Source organism: Pteronotus mesoamericanus, unplaced genomic scaffold (genome assembly GCF_021234165.1).
Source record: "Pteronotus mesoamericanus isolate MK-2021 breed Mesoamerican mustached bat unplaced genomic scaffold, CSHL_Meso_final contig_2, whole genome shotgun sequence".
Lineage (NCBI taxonomy): Eukaryota > Metazoa > Chordata > Mammalia > Chiroptera > Mormoopidae > Pteronotus > Pteronotus mesoamericanus.
Window position 1 is genome coordinate 27,532,308 of NW_026555084.1, and position 25,779 is coordinate 27,558,086.

At 51.6% G+C, this 25,779-nt stretch overlaps 1 protein-coding gene across 3 annotated transcripts; it reads left to right on the plus strand.

Annotated features, from left to right (window-relative positions):
- The first annotated feature begins 59 nt into the window (after positions 1-59).
- Positions 60-25,638, plus strand: VDAC1 (voltage dependent anion channel 1). 3 transcript variants are annotated; one of them, XM_054568467.1, is made up of 9 exons: positions 60-174; positions 9,976-10,048; positions 10,582-10,631; positions 11,821-11,973; positions 12,067-12,119; positions 18,457-18,684; positions 21,865-22,015; positions 23,689-23,746; positions 24,692-25,638. In XM_054568467.1, exons 2-9 carry the CDS (start codon positions 9,982-9,984, stop codon positions 24,781-24,783), a joined length of 852 nt encoding a protein of 283 aa, XP_054424442.1. In that variant the 5' UTR covers positions 60-174; positions 9,976-9,981; the 3' UTR covers positions 24,784-25,638. The 3 variants fall into 3 exon arrangements, with proteins under 3 accessions (XP_054424442.1, XP_054424443.1, XP_054424444.1); XM_054568468.1 differs by having other exon boundaries at positions 9,979-10,048; XM_054568469.1 differs by lacking the exon at positions 60-174 and adding an exon at positions 7,908-7,928.
- The last annotated feature ends 141 nt before the right edge of the window (positions 25,639-25,779 follow it).

Here is a 25,779-nt window from a genome sequence, read left to right on the forward strand (position 1 = left end):
CCTGGGCGGTGTCCGGGGCGGGCCCTGGGGCGGAGCTCGCGGGCCGGGCGCAGGGTCGGGGCGGGTCCGCGCCGCCGCCGTCCGCCGCTCCGCCCTCGGCCCGCCGCTCGCTGGGTTCCCTGCGCCGCAGTCCCCGCCGTAGCCGCCGCCGAGCCCCCCGTCACCACCTCTGAGGTAGGCGCCGCGGACAGAGACCAGCGCTCTGCCTTCGCTCCGGGCCGTGCGCCGGGCCCCTGGGGATCCGGGAGAAGGAGAGCGGGGGAGGACAGGCGAAGGCCAGGGCGGGAGCGGCAGCGGCCCGCGCGGGCCTGCCGGGTCAGCGGCGGGCAGAGCAGGCCGCGCGACCGGGCGGCGAGCGGGCCCGGGTCGGGGAGCCGGAGGCCGGACATCCGGAGGCGCCTGCGGCCGGGGCCGGAGCCTGCGGGGCCTCGCTCGTGGAAGGGCGCGGGCCGCCGCGTGGAGGCCCGGCCGGCTGCAGGTCTAGGTGACCTTCTCCGGCGGCGCCCTCTGGCCCTCGATCCCGCCAGCGCGGGTCGAGCAGGGACCCTTCCGCCACCCACGATCGCCAGGCGGAGCCCACGGGCTGGGCCGGTGCGGGCCACGCTGTCGCTGCGGGGGTGCCCTCCTGGGTCGACCGCGGCCTGGCGCCCCCAGCCCCTCACGCCCTGGCCGATCCACGCCGGGAGGAGCTGGCGCCCGGCACTGCACGCGCGTGCCAGCGCCATCGGGGCGGAACTGGAGGCCCAGAGTCGACTTAGGCCGCAGGGGCCGGGGCCGGGGCCGGGGCCGGGGCCGGGCAGGACGTTAGGCCCAAGATAAGGAGGCCCCGCAAGAGCAATGTGGCCTCTCTGTCCTTAGCGAGGCTTCCTGTTTCAGTCCCTGATTCATTAACCAAATGTGGCATTCATGAAACCAGTTCAGAGCCCTTTGGATTTGAGGCCCACAGCCTAGTAACTTGTCCAAGGTCACACAGCTGGGAGGATGCCACGCCTCAGTTTTCCCATCTGTAGAATGGGAGCAATCACACTTCTCCTTCCTTGGGTTTTTGGGAAGAGTAAAATGAACTGATGACCGGGAAGCCCTCAGAACGGTGCCTGGCAAGGGGAATGCCTCAGGAGAAGCCTTGACACTGAGCCTTGAGGCTTTTTGGGGAGGACTGGCCTGTCCCCAGTAGGCCCGCTTGCTCCACGTGGTACCCCCTGTTAATGGAAACAGGCATTATGAAGCATTTGTGTGCCAGGTATTGAGTAATTTTTAGGATATTCATGAGAAACCCTTCGAGTTTACAGGCAGACAGGGTCAGGCTGGAGCAGAACAGTGGTGTGGGCACAGACCTGGGCTGAGCCAGGCTGGTGTGGCCCCCCACCCCATCCCCTTGACCATTCTCTCCAGAGCAGGCAGGAACGGACTTCTTTGCCTGACAGGCTGGGGGAGGGGCCAGGGCGGGCTGCCCAGGGCCTGCCTTCTCTCCCTGTACCCCAGCTCTGGCCTGAGCCCTGACACCTGCAGGCCTCAGCCTGTGCCGGTTCGCTTTCAGTGCCTGGGGCGGTGGCACCTGGCACACAGTAGGTACTTGAGAGGGCTCTGTGGGGTGAAGACACTTGCTTTGAATCCGAGAGTTGACTCGCCCTATCGACAGGATAGTTTTTACCCTTCCAGCACATGGCCTATAGTAGGTGCTCACTAAGTATTAGTGGAATTATTGGACGGCCGTATGTAGTGGAGGCAGGCCCAGACCGTAGCCCCTCGATTGTGGGTGTCCTTTTTGAGGGACGCACTTCTCACTCACTTCCAGAAAATAGCCCTGCCGAGCTGCCAAGTCACACATAGTTATTTAAATAGCCTGTGCAGCCCTACAGCAGCGAGAGGCAAAGCTGTTTCTTATTTGAAATAACTGCTGCTTTGAACACGTTGTCTTCATTCGGTGACCTCCTAAGTCCTGCGGGAAACTTGTGGAACTGGTGTTTCTGGGCTTGCAGGGCAGGTGACAGGGGTGAGTGGGAATTGTCAGAGAGGCCCCGGGCCTGGTGCCTTCCCCTCTCTGAGGGCTTCCGCCGGAGGAGTTGGCCTGAATGAAGAGCTTGGCCCTGGGGAGGGGGCGGCGGTCAGTCGATTGCTTAGTTGATTTCTGCTATTCCATAGGCTGTGGGCAGGGGCCATTCGTAGACAAACGCAGGGGCTCAGGGGAACTTACAGTAAGGAGCTGCCGCTGGGCCTCCGGGCCTGCAGGACGCTAGGCACCTGTGGACTGTGACCTCCAAGCTGGTGGCAATGGGCTACGTTCACCCCCGCCTTTTCCAGTAAAGTGCTTCCGAGGCCCTGAAGTCCACTTTGCCCTTGATGGCCTTTCTCGCAGTGTGACATCTTTGGTGGTAGTGACAAGGAGGCACATGTGTGGCTGAGAGCCAGCCAAGCCTGGAGGCAGCGCCTCGGCGCTTGGAGGGTCTGTGGCCAAGGCCCCCCAGCCTGCTCTGGTGGCCGCGGAAGCCAGGTGGGCAGCGGACCCTCAGCTGGGCCCGAGCCCGGTGCTCCGATTTCCTGACTGCTCTCGGGGGTGAGGGCGAGTGGGAATCTTGGCCCTTTGACCGGAGCTGTGCTGGAGAGTCCTGGAGAGCAGACTGAGCTCACGACTCAGCTCTGCTGTGAGTCACCGGGTCCAGGTCCGCCACCGGACCAGGACCCGGTGGCATCGCCCTTCCTGTTCCTCAGTTCCTCATGGTCACTGTTCACTGAGGGCCTGCCCAGCACCGCCCTGGGAGCTTGGCAGTTGTTGTGAGGGGTAAGGGTGCTAGTCGCGGGTCCTGTCCTCTCTCTGTTGGAGCTGCAGTGGGACCATCCCCCAAGCCCTGGCAGAGAGGGACTTTTGCTTTTGTTTCACAGGTCTGGAGGCCAGAGCACAGAGCAGTGAGGTAACCGGCCCAGGCCACACAGCTCCGCAGGAATGGAGCCGGAGCTTGTACACTGCGGTGGTCCCTCCTGGGGGCCTTTGTAAGGCGCTGGTAGAGGCGAGCGCCTTGTGAAAAGCAGAATTTGCTGTTCAGAGGGAAAGTTATTCATTTACAGTGAAAGCAGTGAGCGCGTGGGCTGGCTGTCCGTCGACAGCGGTCGGCGGGGTTGCTCCTGGTTGTTGCCAGGTCGGGGGTGCTGGGTGTCTGTCAGAGGGGTGAGCTTTCCTGGGGTGAGGTGGGAGGCATTCTCCCAGGACCTGGCTGGACAGTGTTCAGCTAGACAGTACCTCATTGTGGCTGAGGAGGACTTGGACCCTGTGGTTCAGGGTGACCTTTCGGCAGCCTGAACAGCAGCCCTAATGATAAAAAGAGATATAGAAAATGAAAGCCTGTAATAAAACATCTGTGCTTGTTGCATACCTACCAGGTACCAGCCATTGTACTAAGTGCTTTATATTAATCTCATTTAGTCCTCACAATGATGCGGAGTGGGGTACCCTTTCCCCATATTACAGCCGAGGTGCAGGCAGTTCATGACTTGCCCATGGTTGCCAGTCTAGAGGGCGGCAGCTTGGGATGGCACTCAGGGCCACTTGAGTCCCAAGCCCACCTGCCCGGGCACTGTCTCCTCCAATCCTGGTGTGTCAGGCCAGGCATGAGGCTCCAGGGAACTTGAGGTGCCTGAGATGGTGGAGGAGCCCTGGGTGTGCCTGGGACCCAGACCCTGGCATGTTCCCTGCCAGCCCAGGCCTTTTCTTCTTGGTGGGTGGGTGGGCAGGCTGCCCCCAAGTCAGCTATGCTGTTGAGGCTTGTGGAAGGCGGTGGCCCAGCTCCCAGCTTGGATTAAAATAGCAGCACCGCCTGCAGGACTGCCCTGCCTGAGGCTGATGTGGGAGGGGGAGGGGAAGACAGCTGCGCCCGGAACGCAGACCTCTCCTGTTCTCCTGGGGCTGTTCTCCTGGGCTGCCTCTTCCTGGAGGGGGTGGGGCGGGGTGGAGTATGTGGGGAGGCTCCTGCTGGCACCGGCCCCCGCAGATTGGCCTTCAGAGCTGGGTTGGCCTTCTGCTGGGGAAGTTGCTTTTTTCCTGGTCCCCACAATTAGGGGGAAGGTGCCTTTGCACCAATCCCTGGTTAGTCCGATGGTCCTCCTATGGGCTGGCCCAGTTCCGCCCTGAGAAACCACCTGGGGTCAGTGTGTTGGAGTAACAGCAGAGCCGGAAGCTTTGTGGCAGTTCTCGCTTCCCAAGGGGAGTCTAGGGTGCTGGTGGTGATTGATGGTTGACCAACGATTGCCTTGTAGGTCAAGGTCCTCGCAGGAACCAGATACACACTCACACCGGGTAATAAAAAAGCAAAAAGCACAATGAAGGGATCATTTGCAGAAGTGTGGGTAGTGGGTGGGGCTCCAGGGATTCTTTGGAACTGGGAGGAACCTCTTGGCAGGAGCTGTGGGCTTGCGTAGTAGAAGGTAGTCACTGCCCATCCAGGGTCCAGCAGGGAGGGAACCTGGGGATGCCCCAGCCTCGCTCCTGTCTTCTGCTGATGCCTCCTGCTGGCCAAGCCCAAGGACAGCCTGCTGATGCCAGTCCACAATGATCAGGCCGTGAGCCACAGAGCAGAATGGAGGAGGAAGGTGGATATGGAGGGGCAGACAGAGACCACCCAGAATAACGGACGTGGTTACCACCACTATTTATTGAGTGCCCACTGTGTGCCAGACAGTCCTCTGTGCGCTCCCTGTTAGCTCAGTCCTCGCAGCAGCTCCGGTAGAAAGACACTATTGTTAGGCCCATTTTATAGATGAGCAAAATGAGACCCTGGGAATATAAATTGCAAATGGCTTGTCCCACGTGACATGGCATGGAAGGGCCGGCGCCGGCTAGACCCGCAGCAGGCCCCTGCCTCTTCCAGCGGTCATTGCCCTGTGGCTGGCCGCCCTGAAGGGCTGGGAGTGCGGTGGCAGGGTGCCTCCCAGTGTTTGGTCCTAGCCCTGGGACGCCCCTGCTCTGGAAGATGTGGCCTTTCTCCCCATTGGGCGTTGCCTGTGTTCAGACTTTTCCTCTCAGCTATTCCTGACTGAGCTCACCCCCTGCACATCGCTCTCTGTGTCAGCCATGGTGTTGGTGGCTGGCTCTGCGAAGGCCACCAAGGCTCTGCTGCCTGGATCCTCTGCAGAGAGAAGATCGTGCAGACTTAAGGCCAGGTTCTGGAGGGGTGCTCGGTGCAGGGGCCGAGCCTCTTCTCAGTGGCGCCTGCAGGCGGCCCTGCCTGTTAGGCAGTGAAAGGCTGGGAGGGAGGGAAGGAGGCTTTGGAACAAGAGCCGCAGGCGATTCTCAGGCTGAGTAAGCTTGGGGAGCTCTGCCCTACTCCTGCCGGCTGGGCTGGGTGGCCAAAACCACAGGTGGTCTCCTGGGAGTAGAATGTGCCCACCACTGGCCTGGCGCGTTAACCCTGCCACCTCAGTGTGGTTTGGATCTCTTCTTGGAACCAGTGTTGACACCTTCTAGGTAGCTTTCCCCCCTTGCACGCTTGCGGCAGCCGGCGTTTAGGATGTGACTTGTGGCATTGCAGAGGCGAGGCGGATTGTTTCAGACACCCAGGTTGGAGTTTTAAATTTTCTGTCCTTAAAAAGAAATCAATATATACAAACAACTTAAATAGTGAAGTAGAATAAGAAATGAAAATCCCGTTTTAACCCCACTCCGCCCCTAAGCCCCCTTTGCTTTGCAGAAGCAGCTCTGGGGCAGCCCCATTTGCAGATCGGCCCGGGTCCTTCCGCAGCCTCTTCCATGCGCTTTTAGACGCGTGAACAGAAAAACGCTGTCCTCCAATTCCATGGAACTACAAATGTCCTGTGACTTGCTTTTTTCATTTAACTATGTCATAGACAGCTGTCTGTGCCACCGTGTGTAAATTCACGTCGTTTTTTTTGGCTCACCACTTGGTGCTCCTTAGTTGGCAAGTACCTTAATTTTTATTCGTTCATTTGCCTGTGGATCGACCTTTAGGTTGCCTCTGGGTTTTGTGTTACAGGTAACACTGTGGTGGGCCTCCTCGTGCACGTGTCTTTGGGTGCCTTGGGGACTGCGGTGGGTGAGGCCCTCGCCGTAGATGGGCCGTCCAGTTCACGCATGTGCACCGAGGCACTGCCCGCCGCTGGCTGCGGAAGGGCAGGGCTGGGCCCCGCTCTCGCACTCGGCGTGAATGGGAGTGACCATTTTCCACCCCAACAGTCAATATTGTCACTTGCGTTTTTGCCGGCCTGTTGGTTGAGTGAGTTTCCCAAACACAGGTGTGTCAGTCCCAAAGCGGCTCCCCGGGGCCCTTAGAATCGAATCCTCTCGTGGTTCTGGGGTCCGTGGCAGCGCTCTCTTCCCGGGCGCTCAGTGCTGCAGCCTGAGCGCAGCTCTTCTCTGGCCCGCGGGCGGGGTGCGGACGTGGGTCTCCTGTCCCCTGTCCCCTCTCCCTGCTGGTGTTGCAGTGGCAGCTCCTCCTTCCTGGTTCCATTGTCACTGACTTAGTCCCTATTGTCAGATACCTAGTTTCTGGGTTTTCTTCTTCCCCGCTATAAAAATACTTTGATGTGCTCATTGCACATTTACTCATTAAGTAGACATATCGAATACCTACTATGTGCCAGACCTTGGCATCTTTGTACACAGCTTTTTCCATGTTTTGGATAAATTTTTGCATGACAGGCTCTGGGATGCTTTGAGTTCAAGGCGTGATTTGGGGGTAGGTGTGCATTTGTGGGGGCTGTGGGGGGGGGCTGGGGGCAGAGCAGCTGTCACTGACGCAGCTGCCAAGCCGAGGAGGGTATGTACCCCCAAGACAGAGGTTATGTAAGTGCGACGCAGTCCATGCTGGGTGATATACTATCCCTCCCCTCCGAGCTTCCAGTATGGGCTGGATTTTCATTCCTGAGCTCGAGAGGAGCTTGCATAATGGTTCAAGGTCAGCCAGGGGAAGGTTGGGTAGGTAGGCTGGCAGGCAGTGGAGGGAAACCAGTCTCCTGTCTCCTGGTGTGATTTACTGGTCCTTCTCAAAGTCATGGTGACTGTAGGCAGGTCTGCTCAGCTGGCCCTGCCCATCCCTCACCCTTGGGGACTGTGCTCGGAACTCTGTGCCTCGAAGCCACTGCCCAGGCCTGGACCTGGGGTCCTGCCTTCCCCAGACAGTCGTCTGGCCCCCATCTGTGTGTGGCTGGTGGTTCAGCCCACGCCAGAGTGCCCTGCCTCATGCTCAGCCTCTGGAGGCTGGGCTTCTGCAGACGTTTGGGGGGGACCCTGTGGGGACAGGTGGCGAGCTGATCAGGGCAGAGGGCGGGCCCAGGGCAGGCTTCAGCCTCCCAGTCAGTGCAGGCAGGGAATTCAACGAGAAGGTGGGAGGCTGGGTTCCCTTCCCTCCAGCGCTGGCCTAGAAAGCATGAGTGGAATCCTTACTTCTCCAATAAAACTGTTCCTGGAGCGGACGCTGAGAACTGCACAGTGGGCATTTTCTGGCTGATGTTTGCAGTTGTAGAAAGCTGAGCTCACAGAGGCTGAGCGGCCTCACCTTCCCTCCGATAGTTTGGGGGGACTTAGCGAGGGAGTCATCCTCGCGCCCGCCAGTAGGTGTTCCCGCAGGCCCAGGAGTGGGTTCGGTGCTGACTGGGAGCCCCAAGGAGAGCCTGGCCTTAATCTGAGCTCCCTCTGCTCTCCCGCCTCCCCTGTCCTTGGAGGGTAATCTCCTCAGTGACCTGTACTGAGGGCGACGTTTGCTGTGCGTAGAGCTGTTTTTGGCAGGTGGCCTTGCGTGCTTGGTGTTTGGGATTAGTGATGAGAGAGGGCATTTGGGGAACATTGAATGATGAATGATGAGTGTTCCGCCTCTTCCCTGGGGCACCTGTCCAGATGTGAAAGTTGCCGCGGAGCCGGAGCCGGGGAGGGTACTTGAGACGCCCTGGCCCCTGGGGTGCAGGAGGCCTTCGCTGACTCAGAGGTAATGCCCCTGGGCTGCTCTGCCCCTCACCGTGCTGAGTTTGGGGCCCGGCTGGGGAGGAGGCTGTACCGGAGTCCCCGGATGCCTGTTGCTGCTGGCCTGGGTGGAGGATGTTCTGGGAGGCTTGCTGAGATGTTCTGCAAGTTTTCTCACCCTTCTGTCCAGGGTTGTTTCATTGCTTCTCCTGGGAGGGGCCATGCTGGAGCATGTGCCTTACGCGGGGCGGGGGTGGGGGCGGCGGGGGAAGGGAGTATTCTGGAGGCGGGTGGATGGCTTCCTGGTCTGTCCCTGGGGAGGGTGTGCCCATGGGGTTTGTCTGGGGTGGAGGGGGAGTCTCTGGACTTGAAAGAGCCAGTGGGGGCAAGCTTAAAAACGGATCTTCCCCCAGTTCTCTGTGCCCTGGCCCTCATGTGGACGGAGCTGCCCATGGTTCCAGACCCATCATGTGTAAGAAATGACAGCAACAAAAATAGGATAGTGTAAACAGCTCTCAGGCTGCTCCCCCGCTGTGACGTACAGTGGGTTGGGACAGAATTAGCAAAACCTCTGAAAAAAAGGAAAGTAGGACCTGGACCACAGTTTTATAATGTAAAACCCTGTAAGTGTGTAGGTGTTTCTTTTCCAAAGTGCTCATTGGTTTAGTGGGTGCCCTGCAAGGTCTCTGGAGTTGGTGTGGGTTAAGAATGGGACTTCTGATTGCGGTGTCTTTCCCCTGGGAACCGGTGGACCACTTGTCAGTGGTGTCCCTCTCCAGGAACGTGCCGCGTAGGTGTTTATTCACGTGAGCCGATGTGACTTCCGATGGGGCGTGTGCAGCGTCAGTCTGGCCGTTCAGGGTTGCTGTGCTTTACACGTTAATGGAACCATCCTCTGGTTAATTGAATTTCGGGCTAATGACTTTGGAGATGGAGAAGATGCAGAAGATGACGCTGTCTGGCTTTAGACTTTTAATTCTGTGTACCTGTGTGTGCACGCAAAGCCTCCAAGGTGCACCATGTGGTCTCTGAGGTGAGGCCTGTGTGAACTACTCGCCTTCCTTGAATACCGAGCGCTCGATGAATGCTTGTTGACTGACTCAGTGATATGCAACAATCCCACGTAGTGCTTTGATAGCTGGTTTTAAAAAATAAAGTCACATTGGAGCTCAATAAATGTTTGAGTTAAATTTTTTTGGGGGGTGGATGTGCTTACGTTGCCTTTCACGTGAAGAGTTGCCTAATCAGCTTTTGCTGCATTCCCTGTGAGGAATATGATACTCTAAAAGTGGGTTCCCCGAAGATGCAAAAATTTTGTGAAAAGTTGGGTCCATTCTGGGCCCTGGCTGCTGTGGCTCAGTGGATGGAACGCCAGCCTACAGACTGAAAGGCCGCTGGTTTGATTCCCAGTCAGGGCACGTGCCTGGGTTGTGGGCCAGGTCCCCAGTAGGGGGCGTGCGAGAGGCAACTGATTGTTGTATCTCTCCCACATCAATGTTTCTCTCCCTCTCTTTCTCCCTCCTCCCCCTAAAAGTAAATAAATAAAATCTTTAAAAAAAAAAGTCGGGTCCATTCTGGCACATATTAGATACACACCGTAAATATTTGTTGGATTAATGAAATCAGACCCCATATGGAAAATAGGTCTCCACGTAAAGCTCTGATTTTTATTCAGTGCATTTAGTGTCCTAGCAGTTGAAATTTGGTAAGACAATATCTTTTATTGGCAAGAGTCCTGCAGTTGAGTAAAGTAGCTGGCTCATGGGAATGTGTCTTTGACAATTCATTCATTCAGCAAATATTTACTGACTCCTGCTATATGCTGGCCTCTGCTCAGGAAGAGACGTGGTCTAAAGCCAGGCTGTCAGCGAACACTTACTGGGTGTCTCAGGCTCTGGCCACAAAAGGGGGCATGAAGACGGCCCAGGCTGCTCCGTCTGCCCCTGAGAGAACAGGTGCCCAGGACTCAGTACTGAGGCCTTTATTGACAGGTGCACCTAATAATTTTTACTGATGGAAAACTACGTTCCCTAATTACCGATGCACTTACTCTGGTGGTTCTTCTGTTGCAGCAGAAGATGGCTGTGCCGCCCACGTATATTGATCTTGGCAAACCGGCCAGGGACGTCTTCACCAAGGGCTATGGTGAGTGTTGCATGGAGCGGCCTTCAGCTCACGGACTGGATTGGCATGTTTGGGGTTTTGCCCGTCATAGGCTGGGAGGCCTGGGTCGGACAGCCCTCAGAGCTTTCACATCAGGGGAAAAAGATCAGCTTTCTATGGTTGGGAAAGCAGTTTTGGTTGTGCACCCAGTGGGGGCAGGCGCATGGGTTGCGGCAGACCAGTGGACATTCCTGTCCCCTCTCCCAGGCGCGCGGCGGCTCTGTGGATACTCCTGCGGTGGAGTGTGAGTTCTAACCTTTGCCCACCCTTAGGCGCATGACCACATTGTCACGCACCTTTTCCTCAGACGCCCCTGGCAGCGCAGGTGGGGGCCAGGCGGGGCCTGTGCCTGTTCTGGCTGCACCGAGCCATGGCGGCTGCACTCTGCACCCAGGCAGGCAGTGTGTTGACGTGCCCTCTGTGCTCGTGGCATCTGAAATGGCGTAAGGGAGGCAGGGATGCTGCCCTCGAGTTACTTAGTTAACCTGTTAATAGTTACCGTCTTCTTTCTTTAGGATTTGGCTTAATAAAACTCGAGTTGAAAACAAAATCTGAGAATGGACTGGTAAGTTGTCTGACTCTCACAGAACATGGGCATTTAGTGTAGATTGGTACATAACTGCCATGTCCTGGGTGGCAGAGTCAAATGAAGGGACTTCCTTGTTTGGGGCAGTTTGTAATTGTCACATTTATTGCACCCTCTGGGGGATGGGTGGCCCAGGGCAACCACACTAATAGGTCATCAATTTAGCAGCCCTTAATACTCTCAGGTGTATGGGGCAGGAGTCAGTTTTATTTTTCCTTGTGTTTCTTCTTCCCTTTCCTTTTTTCTCTCCTCTCCTCATCTGAGGACATGCTTATTGGTTTTAGAGGGAGAGGAAGTGGGGAGGGAGAGAGAGAGAGAGAAACATTGATGCAAAAGAGAAACATCAATGAAACCCACAACCTAGGTATGTGCCCTGACCAGGAATTAAACCCGTGACCTTTTGGTTTACGGGACGATGTTCCCACCAACTGCGCCACACTGGCCAGGGCTCCTTGTGTTTCTTAATTTCACAGTTGATCTGTGTTCAATGCCACACAATTATTTTAAAAATCTTAGTAGTCCCTTTTAGATTGCGCATGTGGTAGTTGTTGGAAGGCAGGAGTTTCGGGGTTGAATTACTGCAATGTCAGCCTTAGCTCAGGGCTTTTTCCCTGTCCCAGGCTGGAGGCGGTGGGGGTGGGGAGCAGTGCCTTCCTGTGCAGGCTGAGGAGTTACAAGGGAGGAAGGATGCTGTTGCCTGATAGAGGATTCCCCATAAGATTCTTTTAATTAGCAGATTACTTTAGCCCTCTCTGTTCTTGAAATACCTAAACGAATTATAGAATTAGCTTTCGCCCCACCCATTCAGGTGCCACCTGTTGCATAAAGGAAAGTGCAGCCCTAGCTGGTGTAGCTCAGTGGATTGAATACCAGCCAGCAAATCAAAGCATCGCCAGTTCGATTCCCAGTGTAGGGCACAATGTGTAGGGCACAGTGTAGAAACATCAATGTGTGGTTGCATCTTGAGTGCCCCCTGCTGGGGACCCGGCGAGGGGGGCCTCTTGAGATGCAACCACACATTGATGTTTCTCTCCCTTTTCCTCTATAAAAATAAATAAATAAAAACAGTGTTAAAAAAAAGGAAAAAGAAAGGGCAGCCCATTAAGGGGTGGGCTGATGCAAAGTGAAGGGCTGGTGTGCAGGCCGTGACTGCCTCCCTCCTTTGCAGGAATTTACAAGCTCAGGTTCAGCCAACACCGAGACCACCAAAGTGACGGGCAGCCTGGAAACCAAGTACAGGTGGACCGAGTACGGCCTGACGTTCACGGAGAAGTGGAACACTGACAACACGCTGGGCACGGAGATCACTGTGGAAGACCAGGTACTGCTTGCCTGCTGAAGGGCAGTTGCATTCATTGACGTCTGCTGGCCTGCCTTGTGACTAAACCTCCTGGCCAATTTCTTTTCTGTTCAGCTTGCGCGTGGACTGAAGCTGACCTTTGATTCATCCTTCTCACCAAACACTGGGTAAGAATCCCTTCTGTTTTCCCTGCAAGGACGTGTAGCGGGGTTACAGTGAAGTTCTGCGCTGTCTGTGATTGTTGTCCCGGCCGTAGCCATGGAGGCTGCACAATTTCTGGTCCAGTTACGCTCCGTTTCATGTGAGTGAGGCGGCTGGTCACGTAAGGGGCCGAGGCTGCAGGGTGGCGGACGACCTTCGGGAGCAGGGGCTAACTGATCTCTGGTGCCAGCCCTGTATTTCAGGCGCGGAGGGCCCTTTCCCCAGCTTCCTAGGGACCCCGAGAGGGTGTGGGCTTCACTTCGAGGTGGCCCCTGAGGCTGCACTCTTTGCCCCAGACCAGTCAGGCCCGATGGTTGCTGGGCACCTCAGGAGGCAAGGCAGCGTGTCTCCTCGCCTGCCGGCGCTTACATGGGGAGTCGTTCTGTTCTAGAACACTCTCTTGCTTTTGTTTGCTCAGAGCGGCTGTCTCCCACACCTGGGGAAGGCTGTTCTGCACACTGATGACAGGCTCAAGGGCGTCTGCCTAGCATCATAGTTTAGTTCCCTAAAATTGTGGTAAAATACGACTATAAAATGGACCATCTCCACCATCTTTAAGTGTACAATTCAGTGGCATTATGAAATTCATTTTTTGCCATTCTATATTATTTTCCCCCTTTCTTCCTTTTTCCCTTCTGACAAGTGCCTTTAACTTTTTTTTTATTTATTGATTTTTAGAGAGAGAGAAACATGGATTTGTTGTGCCACTTGTGTATGTATTCGTTGGTTGCTTCTTGTATGTGCCCTGACCAGGATTGAACTTGCAACCTTGGCATATCAGGATAGTGCTCTAACCACCCAAGCTACCTGGCGAGAGAGCGAGGGAGAGAGGGAGAGAGGGAGAGAGGGAGAGAGGGAGAGAGGGAGAAAGGGAGGGGGAGAGAGAGAGAGAGAGAGAGAGAGAGTTTTCAATTAAATTTATTGGGTGACATTGGTTAAGATTATATAGGTTTCAAGTGTACCATTTATATAGGGTACCATTATATAGGTTTCTATGTACCATATCTACGGTACAGTTCTATGATACATGATCTATATATTGCATTGTGTGCCCACCACCCCAAGTCAGATCATCTTCTGTCACCATGTATTTGGCTTTCTCTTTACTACCCTTTACTACCCCCCACCCTCCTGACAGGTGTTTATTAGAGGGAGCGTCTTCCAAGTTCAGACCGCGTACTAGGTGCAGGGTGACTAGAAGTGGCTGGACAGACAGGGCTCCTGCCTCGCAGGTTATAGTCTTTATGACTTGGTTCTGGATGATCCGAAGCCCATTGGCCAGGAGCTGTATTTGCTCATGTTCTCATCTCTGCTGGAGTTTCCCCTGCAGCAGTATTGCCTTCCTGCCTGTCCCCTCCCGGCCCAGCACTCTGGCATGATGGGAGAAGTTATCCAGAGAGCCTCTGATAGGACGCGGGGCTGGTGGATGTACCCACATGCTTGACTTTGCTGCCTAGGACTTTGCCTGCTGCCCTAGATGGCAGCCTTTGGGACTTGTAAGGGATTCCTCACTACCTTTGGGAGATTGTAGAGAAGTTTCTGGGTCCTGCAATAATACACATAAGAGGAAAGGTTTTTATTTAATTAAATTCTTTATTTTGAAATGTTTTGTACTTAATATATACAAGAATGTGGCACAAATAGTGTAGAGTTTTCATATATCCTTCACCCAGCTTCTCCTCATGTTAACATCGTACATAACTATAATTATTAGAACCAGGAAATTACGTTGCTATTATACTGTTAACTAATCTAGTATCTTACTGGTGTCTTATTTCTGGCCTGTGAGCCAGTTTAGGGGACTACAGTGCATTTAGTGGTCAAGTCTCCCTTGTCTCCTCTGATCTGGAACAGTCTTTTTTTTTTTTTTTTGTCTTTCATGACCTTGACACTTTTGTTATTTTTAAAGGATTTTATTTATTTATTTTTAGAGAGAGGTGAAGAGAGGGAGAAAGACAGGGAGAGAAACATCGATGTGAGAGAGAATCATTGATCGGTTGCTTCTCGTATGTCTCCCAACCGGGGACCAAAACCGCAACCCAGGCACAAGCCCGGAGCAGGGGATCAAAGTGGTGACCTTTTTGCTTGGTGGGATGACACCCAGCCAACAGAGCCACATCCGTCAGGGCACGACCTTGACCCTTTTAGAGAGGGCTGGCCAGTTATTTTGTAGAATTCTTCTACTTGCATTTGTCTGATGTGTCCTGATGGTTCAACTCAGGTTATGTGGATGGGCAGCCATGGAAGGGAGGTTGTGTTGCGTCCATTGTGGATGCTTCGTAATAGCAGGAGCCGTGTAGGTCAATATGCCTCACCAATGGTGACATCAACTTTCATCACTTGACTAAAGTGGTGTTTGCCATGTTTCTCTATAAATCTACTGTTTTCCTTTTTGTATATAATAAGTATCTTGTGGGGAGATACTTTGAGACTTTGTAACCATTCTGTTTCTTATGCTTTGACTCACAAATATTGGTATCCATTGGTGGTGTTTGCCTGCAGCAGTTATGCTTGGCAAATGGTGATTTCCTGTTCCTGTCATTCCTTCCACATTTATTGAGATTCTGCTGTGAGGAAGAGCTTTTCTTTCTTTTCCATTTATTTATTTTACCACTTATTTATTTATATCAGTATGGGTTCATGGACATTTATTTTGTTACTCATATTGCCCTTGGATACGGCCATTGAGGGCACCTTCAAGTTGGCATCGTATGTATTTTTGACAAGCCTCCCCCGCCTTTTTTTTTTGAGCTCTTCTTCAGAAGATATTCCAGGCTCACCTTCTTCTTGCTTTTCCCTAGTCCTGCTATCAGCCATTTCTCCAAAAAGCCGTGGTTCTTCTCACTGAAGAATGGTGTTTTGAAACCCAGAGGGCGGGCACACGGTGTGCCCATTCTCCTGGGCTGTGGGGGAAGGTTTTGATGACTGGGTGGAGACTGGAAGTGAAAGCTGGCTTTCCAGAGCGGCCGAGGGGAGCAGTCTGGGAAGGCGCCCCCGCTTCCGTGACGAGCTGATTGTGGGCCACATCTGGGTGAGGCTGCAGGCGCTCTCTAGGGACCGGCACCCGTGCTGAGCACCCAGCACAGAGAGAGCCACCTCGTTAACTGCGCGTCAGTCATGCCTCTCTCAAGTGCTTGTCAAATTAGCGCCGCCGTGGCAATAGGGAGCAGTGGAATGCGGCCTTAGGTCAGAAGCCTGGGGAGAAGCCGGATCCCTGCCCCAGCATGGCCCATTCTCTGGGGACCTTGTGTCCTTGGCCAGAGCCCAGTGAGACACAGTGTGGAGGCACCGTGTACACTGTCCGGTTGTTACACGATGCCCGATTTTTACATTTCTTGGTCTCCCTCGCTTTCTAAACGTCAGCGTCGGAGCAGCTGTCTCTTCATCAATCATCCCACCCGGCCTGGTGCCGGTTAGATACTTGGGCAGAATCCTGGCTTCTTCCCCCACAGAGTAGGCCGATCCTAATAGATTTGAGTTTTTCTTACTGAGAGATAGTTGGCTGGGTTGTTAGGGTTTTTCTCTGAAGTTTTTGAAAATGTGCAGAAGCAACTTGAACAGAAGTTGCAGATTTCATTGTCACTTGGGAAGGGTCTTGGCTTTATCTTTGACAATCACCTCTAAAATTCTTGTCTCATTGAGGACTTGGTATGTTTCACCTCCGCATTTTTTATGGTGGACAATTTCAAACACGCAAAAGAATGGACAAAAGTATATTAAACCCTTGTCATGTTCCTGTCACTCGGCTTTAATATTTACCAACCTATGGCCGAACATGTCTTACTCGTACGTTCGTAATTAACCCCTCCCACCTGCAGATTATTTTGAAGTAAATAACATATCACAGTTTTGTTTGTAAATATTTTAATATGTATTTTTCAATGATAAGATTCTTTTTTACAAAAGCATATCCATAATATCATTACATTGTAAAAAATTCCTTAATATTGGAAAATCTCTAGTCTGTTCAAATTGCATCATTTCATGCAATTTTTTTTTACAGAATCCAAAATTATCCATGAAAAATTGCAAAAATTGGTTCATCTGGCTCCTAAATCTCTTAGGTTTTGGATTCTCCTCTGTTTTTATTTTCCACTTGCAGTTTATTTGTTGAAATTAGATCATTTGTCCTGTAGAATTACATGTAAACTTTGTTGTTTCTAACATCCTACATAACTAGAGTGCATTTAACTTGCTCTCCTGTCCCCCATATTTGCTGTGAGTTGGTAAGTCTAGAGGCTCCTTCATGTTTCTGTTCTGGGGGGAGGGGACCGAAATACATGGTGCTGTGTGCGTCCGTTGGGGTGCCGGTGCGGGCGAGGGTGCTGGTGCGGGGGAGGGTGCTGGTGCGGGGGAGGTCCTGTTTTCTCTCTGCATGTTCATGTCATTCACGATCCACTCAGTAGGCGCTGCAAATTGGTGATGATTCCTTCTTCATTTGTTAGCTGGAGTATTTCACTAAAGAGAAACTTCTCATCAGCTAGTTGGTTACCTTGAGATATAGTTAGTATAGGAAAGGTGGAGGCAATGTTTGACTCCTTTTTTATTTACTCTTTTCTTTCTTTCTTTTTTCTTTTTTGAAAGAGTTTATTTATTTATTTATTTCCAGAGAGAGGGGAAGGGAGGGAGAAAGAGAGAGAAACATCGATGTGTGTTTGCGTCTTTTGTGCTCCCAGTTGGGGACCTGCCCACAACCTAGGCATGTGTCCTGACTGGGAATTGAACCAGCGACCCTTTTGTTTTCAGGCTGGCACTCAATCCACTGAGCTGCACCAGCCAGGGCATTTTATTAACTCTTTAAAATTACCAATTGGTTCTTTAGTCTCTAAAGCTGACTGATGGGTGTGTTTTGTTGCTGTAATTCATAGATTTAAACACGTTTGGTGTATTTCAATCCATTGCCAATGTTACTATTACTACTATTATTTTAAAGATTTATTTTTATTTTTAGAGGGGAAGGAAGGAAAAAAGAGGGGGAGAGAAAATTTGATCTTATCGGTTGCCTCTCACACGCCCCCAGCTGGAGACCTGGCCTGCAACCCAGGCATGTGCCCTGGTGCGGAATCAAACCAGTGACCTTTTGGTCCATAGGCCTGTGCTCAGTTCACTGAGCCACACCAGCCGGGGCGCTGGTGTTATTTTTAACAACGCTCACACGGCCCCATGTATGAAGCCTTGGGAGGCTCTTCAGGTGGGCTCTGCAGTCCGTTTGCCTGGCCCTGATACATAGCCGTTGAAGCTTTGGTAGATGCCTCAAGCTCACCTTGCGAATTTCCTGCCCCGAGTTATAATCGACTGTTCTCCGAGGAGCACTGGGTTCTCTTAGGAGGGAATGGTATTTAGGAGCCGGCGGCTGGGTGCTGGGAGGCATCGGTCTCACTGTGAATGAAGCTGGGCTGGACAGGGCCGTGCAGTCTTTGGGCCCTTGAACGGATCTGGGTTCTCTTGTGGTCTTGCTGAGAATGTGGCCTGCCGTCCATGGGAGGCGTCCACTTTGTAGCCAAGGGACAGAAATCATCAGGGGAAATAGTCTACGTGTTATTTGATAGATGTGATCTTGTCTCCAGTGTTGGCTCTCGGGACAAGGCATGGTGGTGACGTATTTGTGTGTGGCACAGCCCTCAGCCCGTCCTGAGGAATGTCTGAATCACAGGCAAGGGAGGCACCGATCTGGTCATACGCACAAATCCGGGGTCAGCGGATGAGACCTGAGGTCTTCCTGGCCTCTGGGACTGCAGGGCCCCCGGTTCCATATCAGCACCCAGTTCTCTGAAACGTCCACTCATTGGTTTCTCAGGAATACTGAATTAAAAGCTGTCTAACTGTTACGTTTACTTAGACAGGACCTAGTATTTGCTGCTTTCTCCCTTGAGTGAGCCACAAAGTAAGAAGATGACCGACTGTCTCCTTGAGAGCCGATGTTTAGGTAGCGCCTTCGTGACAAACATATCTTCCCCACAGTCTTGGAGAATCGCGAAGAGGAATCTGTTCCTTAGTTACATGGGGGTGCTCGACCTAATGAATGCCTGTGTAGGCCACTGCGTGACACAGGGAGAGGGCAGTAAAAGAACATGAGAGAGAGCTTATTGTTCAAGCCTGTGTTCCTGCTTCATCGCCGAGGCATTTCTGCAGACCGGACTTGGCTGTGTTCTTCCGGTTGTGGCTCAGCAGCTGCTCAGGGGAGATCTGGGACCCCCATCTCTCGGCTTCCACTGGAATTCTGTTTTTAAAATTTGCATTTCTTGGTATGGTTGTCTCCAAGTGAGTCTGCTTCTGATTGTAATACAATTTCTTTTCCTTCAGGAAAAAAAATGCTAAAATCAAGACAGGGTACAAGCGGGAGCACATCAACCTGGGCTGTGACGTAGACTTTGACATCGCCGGGCCTTCCGTCCGAGGCGCCCTGGTGCTGGGTTACGAAGGCTGGCTGGCTGGCTACCAGATGAATTTTGAGACCGCAAAGTCTCGAGTGACACAGAGCAACTTTGCGGTCGGCTACAAGACTGATGAGTTCCAGCTTCACACTAACGTGTAAGTGCGTGTGAGTGTTGGCATGCGCGTGTGCGCGGTAGGGGATTGCTCTTCATGCGTGTTTCCTAAGCTCCATGGTTAATCACTGTAAAGGGAGTTTGTGGGCATCGGATGAGCCAAACAGACCGCTCCTGTGTTTCTGTGTCCCTCCTAACCATTTCCTCACGTGACTTAGGTTCTTTCTATTCTGTGAACAGTAAGTGCCGTCCCTGGTCCACACAGAATGACTCATCAGTGACATCAAGGGTGTGGTGTCAGTCCAGAGGAGTGTCCCTTCCCTGCAGCAGTATGGGCCTTGGAGGTCCTTTTGGTTTTAGTTAACAAAATGGGGGGAGGAGAGGTGCAGCTCTCTCTCTTCCTCTCTCTGTTGCCTATGAGGGTCAGCTTCCTGTGCTTAACGGAACTTAGGCACGGGACGCAAATTAGGAGATGGTTTTCTCAGTTAAATACAGTGTCCTCTCTGGATGGTGGAGCATGTAAAAGTTTATTAATTCCTGCATAGTGTAGTGAAGGGAAGAGAAAATCACAGGTTAGAATAGAGAGAGACCCTTGTAATCAAATTTGAGAGCTGGAGTGCTGATTTAGGTTAAAGGCAACAAACATTTCATCCATGAACATGGATAGATAGCACGGCAGACACGAGGAACTAAGCTGCCCCGAATTTCTTTCTTTCCACTAGAGGTCACTAAAGAAGTGACTCCTGAAATTGAAAGACAAGTAAACGGTATTAGCCTCTAAATGAATCACATTTCCAGTAATACATTTTTTTGGAGGAAATTTCTATAATTAATTAATATGCTATAATAAATACACATTATTAATAAATTTTGAGTCTTTTATTTTTAAGATTTTATTTATTTATTTTTTGAGAGAGGGGAAGGGAGAGAGAAAGAGAGGCGGAGAGACATTGGTGTGAGAGAGAAACAGCGGTCGCCTCCTGCATGTGCCCTCACCGGGGACTGAAGCTGCACCCCCGGCATGGGCTCTGACCGGGAGCTGGACCTTCTGATTTGTGGGACAGTGCCCAACCCGCTGAGCCACATTGGTCAGGGTCTGAATTTTGAGTCTTTTAAAACTAAGAAAGTCCCAGGAAAACCTTAGAGATGGACAGTCCAGTGGTTCATGGGGTTGGGGAAGGTTGTGACTACAAAGGGGGTCACGTGGGGGTGATGGGGACTGTCCTCTGTCCTGATGGTGGTGGTCACTTGAATCTGTACATGTGATAAAACTCATAGAAATGTACACCAAAAAGGGGGCAGGAAGGTTATGTAAATTCACAAAAATAACATACAAAAAAGCTATCACAAGCATGGAAGTGTTTTTTAATTTAGAGTTTTGACTGACGTGGAACGTGCTTCCTTGGTCTGGGTTTGGGAGTCGGCCCCGGCTTTGGGAGAACGACGGTGGTTTGCTGTTTTCCCCGTGCGCCTGAGCTTCGAGATCTTTCAGAAGTGGACGTGGCTCGTCCGGGGGCCTGGCGTGGAATCGGCTGCGCCAGCCCACCTGGGCTGCTGCTCGCCGAGGCCCAAAGGTGTGACAGGCACTCTTTGGGCTCCACGGAGAGGCGTTTGAACGAGCTCCTTCTCTTTATGATTTTGAGAGCTCAGCACCGGAAGCCTGTGTTCCTGGTTTTGAACATATAGAAAAATCTGATGCTTTTTAAAAACACATGTAAGCCCAAGAAAATATCCCCATTTGAATTGTACCGAAGCCACTCAAATATGTTATTTTTTTTCTTTTTCTTTATATTTAAGACTTACTTTATTTAGTTTTAGAGAGTGGGGAAGGGTAGAGAGAAAGTGAGGGAGAGAAACATCGATTAGTTGCCCCGCGCACGTGCCCCAACTGGGGACCAAACCCACAGCCCAGGCATGTGCCCTGACCAGGAGTCCAGCTGGCGATCTTTCGCTTTGTGAGACAACGTCCAACCAACTGAGCCACACCGGCCAGGCCTCCAATGTACTATTTTTGACAAATGGCTGTTTTGCAGCATGTTCGCACTTCCTGAGCAAGTGAGGATTGCCTGTGAGCCAGGTGGTGCCTGTAGTTTCTGGAAGTACAATGTCTGTCTGGCTGCATTTCAGGGGATAATGTAAGGATTTAGGAGGTATTTGAAGAGTGCCTACTTGAGGGAGATTTTATTGGTGTGAAGCAGAGTTTACAATGCATTTGTTCGTGGGTTAGTGAGTTCTAAGCTCTGGATTCCAAGCACGTGGGCTCTGCCTTAATGGCTTCCGGTGCCCTTTCCTCTGGGAACAACCAAAATGATGAGGCAGAACTTGGACGGTGTTTATTTAAATTGAGAATATTGGGGAGAGGAAGGGCCCATTCCCTAGGAGGGAGTCCATGTGTTTGGAAGAGAGGAAGGCGTCTGGCCAGCTGGGTTTCCTTCCATTTTGGAAGACCAGAAACATTCTGTAATAGCAATAGCCTTTCTTCAAATCCTGCCAGGATTGTAGCTGTTGCTGCGCGGACCAACAGTGTGCACAGTGGACCAACCTGAATCCTAGGTGAAGCTCTTTTGTAATCGCCTCTCCTCCGAGGGGCTAGCTCAGCCCCGGCTGTGTCCCCCGTGGGTGGCGGTGCTGAGCTCTCAAAACCATAAAGAGAAGGAGCTCGTTCAAACGCCTCTCTGTGGAGCCCAAAGAGCGCCTGTCACACCTTTGGGCCTCGGCGAGCAGCAGCCCAGGTTGGCTGGCTCAGCCGTGGTGGTGCTAAGGCTATATTTCACGTGACATCTGGGGAGCCTGTCCCAGCCTCGTTTGCTGTCTCGTTTGCTCCGCCTCCCTTACCATTTTTAGGATAAAAGCATTTATAAGTAATAACATTAGCAGCAGAAGAAAGAAATCACTCAAAACCCAGAATCCCAATGCCCTTGTTGTTGCATCTATTTTTAAAGACTATTTTGGAAGCCCGCTTCAAGTTCAGCGCAGCCCAAGTAGTTGACTGAGCTGCCTTTGGGTCCTCCCGGCGGTGGTCGCCGTAGCCTTCCCTCCCTCCAAACCTCCCCGACTCTGGCGTCTGTTCCATTCCCACCCGGCTTCCTGTGGTTTGGGGCCCGTTTTGTGACAAGGCCCGTCCTTTTGCAGCCTCCCTGCCCTCTGTTCGCCTTGGGTGGCCCTGCCCCGCGCCAGCCTGCCACCCCGGGCGGCTGGACATCTGTGCTGTGCTTCTTTGCAGAAATGACGGGACAGAGTTTGGTGGCTCCATTTATCAGAAGGTGAACAAGAAGCTGGAGACGGCCGTTAACCTCGCCTGGACAGCGGGAAACAGTAACACTCGCTTCGGAATAGCAGCCAAGTATCAGATCGACCCCGACGCCTGCTTCTCGGTGGGTCCTGTGGAGTCAGGCTTTGCTTGGGCCCCCCCGCCCTTCACTTGCAACCATTCCGGGTTGCCGGGGTTCCATGCTTTGGCTAGAGATTTGCTCACTGTGAGAAGAGTTCAAAATAAGGAAGCTGCTTATAGTAGTAGGACTTTCTGTGGGTGTCAGGCCCTGTGTGGAGTCCATCATACGTGGATTACTTACACGATCCACTTGAAAGAGGTGCCTTTTTTTGGTTTTGTTTTTTAATCATTCGCTCCCTGTTATCACAGAAGAGGAACTGGAAGCTTAGAGAAGTTGAGTAACTTGCCCAAGGGTAGACATTTGGTAAGTGCTGTGGCCTGCATTTGACCTAGGCTGGCTCCCTGAAGTGCCTCTAAGCAGCTACTGTTCATGCTGCAGACTAGAAAACCCTTGAACGCTAAGGTTTTAAGTGTTAATTCCCCCCTCATTTAACATTCTTTTCCCCAGCCCCTGGATTGTGCATTCAGAACACAGGCCCTAGAGTCGGGCAGTTGGCGTCTTACCTTGCAGACCCTGCTGCATTGATCACGGGCTCTTGGGCTGCTGCACAGTTTTCACACTCAGTCCTGTCGAGCTCGGGCTCTCGTCACAGGGAACTGCCAGCTGCACCCTTTGGGGTGGAATGAGGGAATCTCGTGTCGTGGGATGGTTTCGGGGCTGGCATGAGTAATTTACAGACGGCCCATTTTTAAGTGTCTGGAAGTAGAAACTGAGTTCCGTCCCTTTAGGGTAGACATGTAAACACACAGGACAAGGGGACCTGTTGCTTGGGTGAAACGAGCAAAGAGGAACGGCGAGACAGGGCACTGGCCACCGGCCTGCCTTCCCCGCCTCTGCTTTTCCTGGTGGGAGCTGTCGGGTCTGCAAGTAGCATTTGAGCTGGAAAACATGCACCTCGGCAGCCCGGGATGTGGTGTCCTTGTGGCCCGAGCTTCCGTTGCTCCTGACCCTCCTTACTTCGCCAGAAAGGGGGCAGGGAGAGGCCCAGATTCCCGTGCGGCTCCGGCAGAAGAGTGAGGGCAGCATTACTATGGACTCAGCTGCTTTCCTGGACTGAAGGATTACTCAGCATTCCCCCCGTGCTGAAGCTGAAGTGATCGGCGAGGTCCTTTTCTTGTTCCCATATTCACTTTAAACTCAGGCTTGTCAGTGTCACGTCCATATGATTTTTGCTTCTCTTTTCCATGAAGAGACAATTCTAATAGCATTCTCTGCCTTAAAAAAAAAAAAAGCCTCAAAACCCTGTCTGACAATTGCTCTGTTTTCCTTGAAAACAAGTAAATCTTGAAGAAATCTTCCATACAAGAGAGCCTTTTATCTCTCTGCCCATACATGAAAGTGTCCCCATCTGCTATAACTTGAATGCAGACCTACTCAGTGTAAGTGAAACTGGGCAATCATACCTTCAGGAATCAAATGTAAATAATAATTTTGTTTTAATTGGAAATTGTGTTGAGTTTCCCTTTGGAGACCAGTTTCCCAAATTTGATATATTTTCTAGTGAATTTAATGAACCCCATAAACAAAATAGTCATAAAGAAAGATAATCTGATTCTGAAGCTCACAGTTGGTTGATTAAAAAGCCCTTAGTTATTCCGGAGCAGGGAGCATGAAGTACTGAGCATTTTCTTTCTGTCTCTGTTTCCCTTTACCAGGCTAAAGTGAACAACTCCAGCCTGATCGGGCTCGGATACACTCAGACACTAAAGCCAGGTATGTGTTGGCTGTGTGTGACATTGGTTCTTTGTCGTAAAAAAAAATTGTGGTTCTTGTTTGCCGCTTTATGTTATTGCTTATAAAAGACATATGTAGTGCATTGTAAATGAGTGGCTATTAAGTGTTATGATGAAGCATTTACAAAGGCATGCAGCCATTACAAAACATCCAGAGAATAGGAGTAGTAAGTAGGAGAGAAGAAGAGCAAGGCTAACTAATGTATGTTACATTTTTGGTTATTTTCTTCCGCCTTCCCCGCCCCGTCCCCCCAGTGGACGAAGTGCTTGATGCTAATCTCCCACAGGTTCTTAAAACCAGCGCGTAAGTCACCCTTGTGGTAAAGCTGGTTTGCACGTCTCCTCTGCACAGCTGGCCAGGCCGGTCCCCGGTGTAGCAGAGCTGCCGGAGCTGACACCACCTTGGGCTTATCTTTTATACGCTGGGCCTTTGAACCCTGGAAGCCTAAGATTACCTGATGTCAGAATCCAGCTATTCCAGGGGAAATAATCAGTTGTGCGCGTGCGCATGCTGTGACTGTGGGTGTAAGACTTCAGTGTCTGATTCATGACTGGGGTTTCGTTTCAAGGGGCTGTTGCTGGAGAAGCTTACTGCGTGGTGCCAATGGTAGAGAGGTTAGTGGTGGCCCGAGACGATGAAAGGAAAGAGGAACGTGGAGTCCACAGAGTGGACTTGGGCAGGCAGCAGAGTCACACTGATGGCTGTGTAAGCTCATTCTAGGCTACCTGGGAACGAGTCAGACGGCATTAAGTAACAGGGCTTGAAGGGCCACGTGGCTTTTCCCTTGGTCACGCAGCTGGAGCAGGCACATTGAGCGTGGCCTGGCTTTGCCAGTGGGTTCCAACCGCATTCCTCCGCGTGTTAACTTTTCTTCTCTTTTCCTTGCACCTCCCCCATTCTTCTCCCTGGTTTCCCCCGCTGCAGGTATCAAACTGACGCTGTCAGCTCTGCTGGATGGCAAGAATGTCAACGCTGGTGGCCACAAGCTTGGTCTAGGACTGGAATTTCAAGCATAAATGAAGACTGTACAATCGTTTAATTTTAAACTATTTTGCAGCATAGCTACCTTCAGAATTTAGTGTACCTTTTAATGTCGTATGTCTGGGATGCAAGTATTGCTAAATATCATGTTAGACCTCCCGGTTTGAAGATGATTCAGCTTTAAGGTGTTACCCTTTCAGAGGTAGAGAAGAAACCCGATTCCAAAAAAAGGTCCTTTCAGCTGTAGACTTGGGGGGACTTGGCAGCCCCTCTAGAGATGTCAGGTTTCTTTTCTTTTTTTAATCTAGAAATGGCTGCAAGTGGAAGCTGATGATTTGTAAGCACTTTGTAAATTTGTATTGCTTCAATGAATGAAATTGTGACTTCCTGAGAATTGAACCTTGACTTCCTACCCTAACTGAGAAAGGCCCACAGTTTGGTGGTGTGTACAAACTCATCTGAAGGGACTTTTTTAGACAGATCTTCATGACCTGTTTCCACCCCAGTCCATCACCTCTTTTACACCAAAAGTAGTCTGCAGGGTGTGGTAGTTGTTTCTTTTGTGCCATTTTGGGGTGGAGAAGGTGGATGTGATAAAGCCAACAATTCAGGACTTAATTCCCTCTCACGTGGTTTTTTTGCCCTTGCACCCGAGTGTGAAATAGCTTCTAAGAGCTCCAGCTGAAGCTGGGAAGAGTCTCAGTGACTGTAATCACATGGTGACAACACTCGGAACCTAAGACAGACTTCTGTTGTATTCTCGCCACTCAGTTTATTTTTTAGCAGTTTAATGGGTACATTGTAGAGTCTTCCATTGTGTGGAATTAGATCATCCCTTTCAAATGCTGTAATTAACATCACTTAAAATAAAACTTGAATAAAATATGAAACCTCCTCCTTTTGTTGTCTTCATTAATAAAAGTGTAAGTGAACGGGCATTTGGTCTTTTTCTTTGACCCTTTGTTCTGTGTGTGTGTGTGTGTGTGTGTGTGTGTGTGTGAGAGAGAGAGAGAGAGAGAGAGAGAGAAAGA

What these genes read in the sequence shown, in the direction of transcription:
- VDAC1 (XM_054568467.1), top strand. Translation starts at nt 9,982, where the DNA reads ATGGCTGTGCCGCCCACGTATATTGATCTTGGCAAACCGGCCAGGGAC. An exon ending in TTCCAGCTTCACACTAACGT is followed by an intron (nt 18,685 to 21,864) that starts GTAAGTGCGTGT and finishes GCTTCTTTGCAG; the next exon opens with AAATGACGGGACAGAGTTTG. An exon ending in ACCCCGACGCCTGCTTCTCG is followed by an intron (nt 22,016 to 23,688) that starts GTGGGTCCTGTG and finishes TCCCTTTACCAG; the next exon opens with GCTAAAGTGAACAACTCCAG.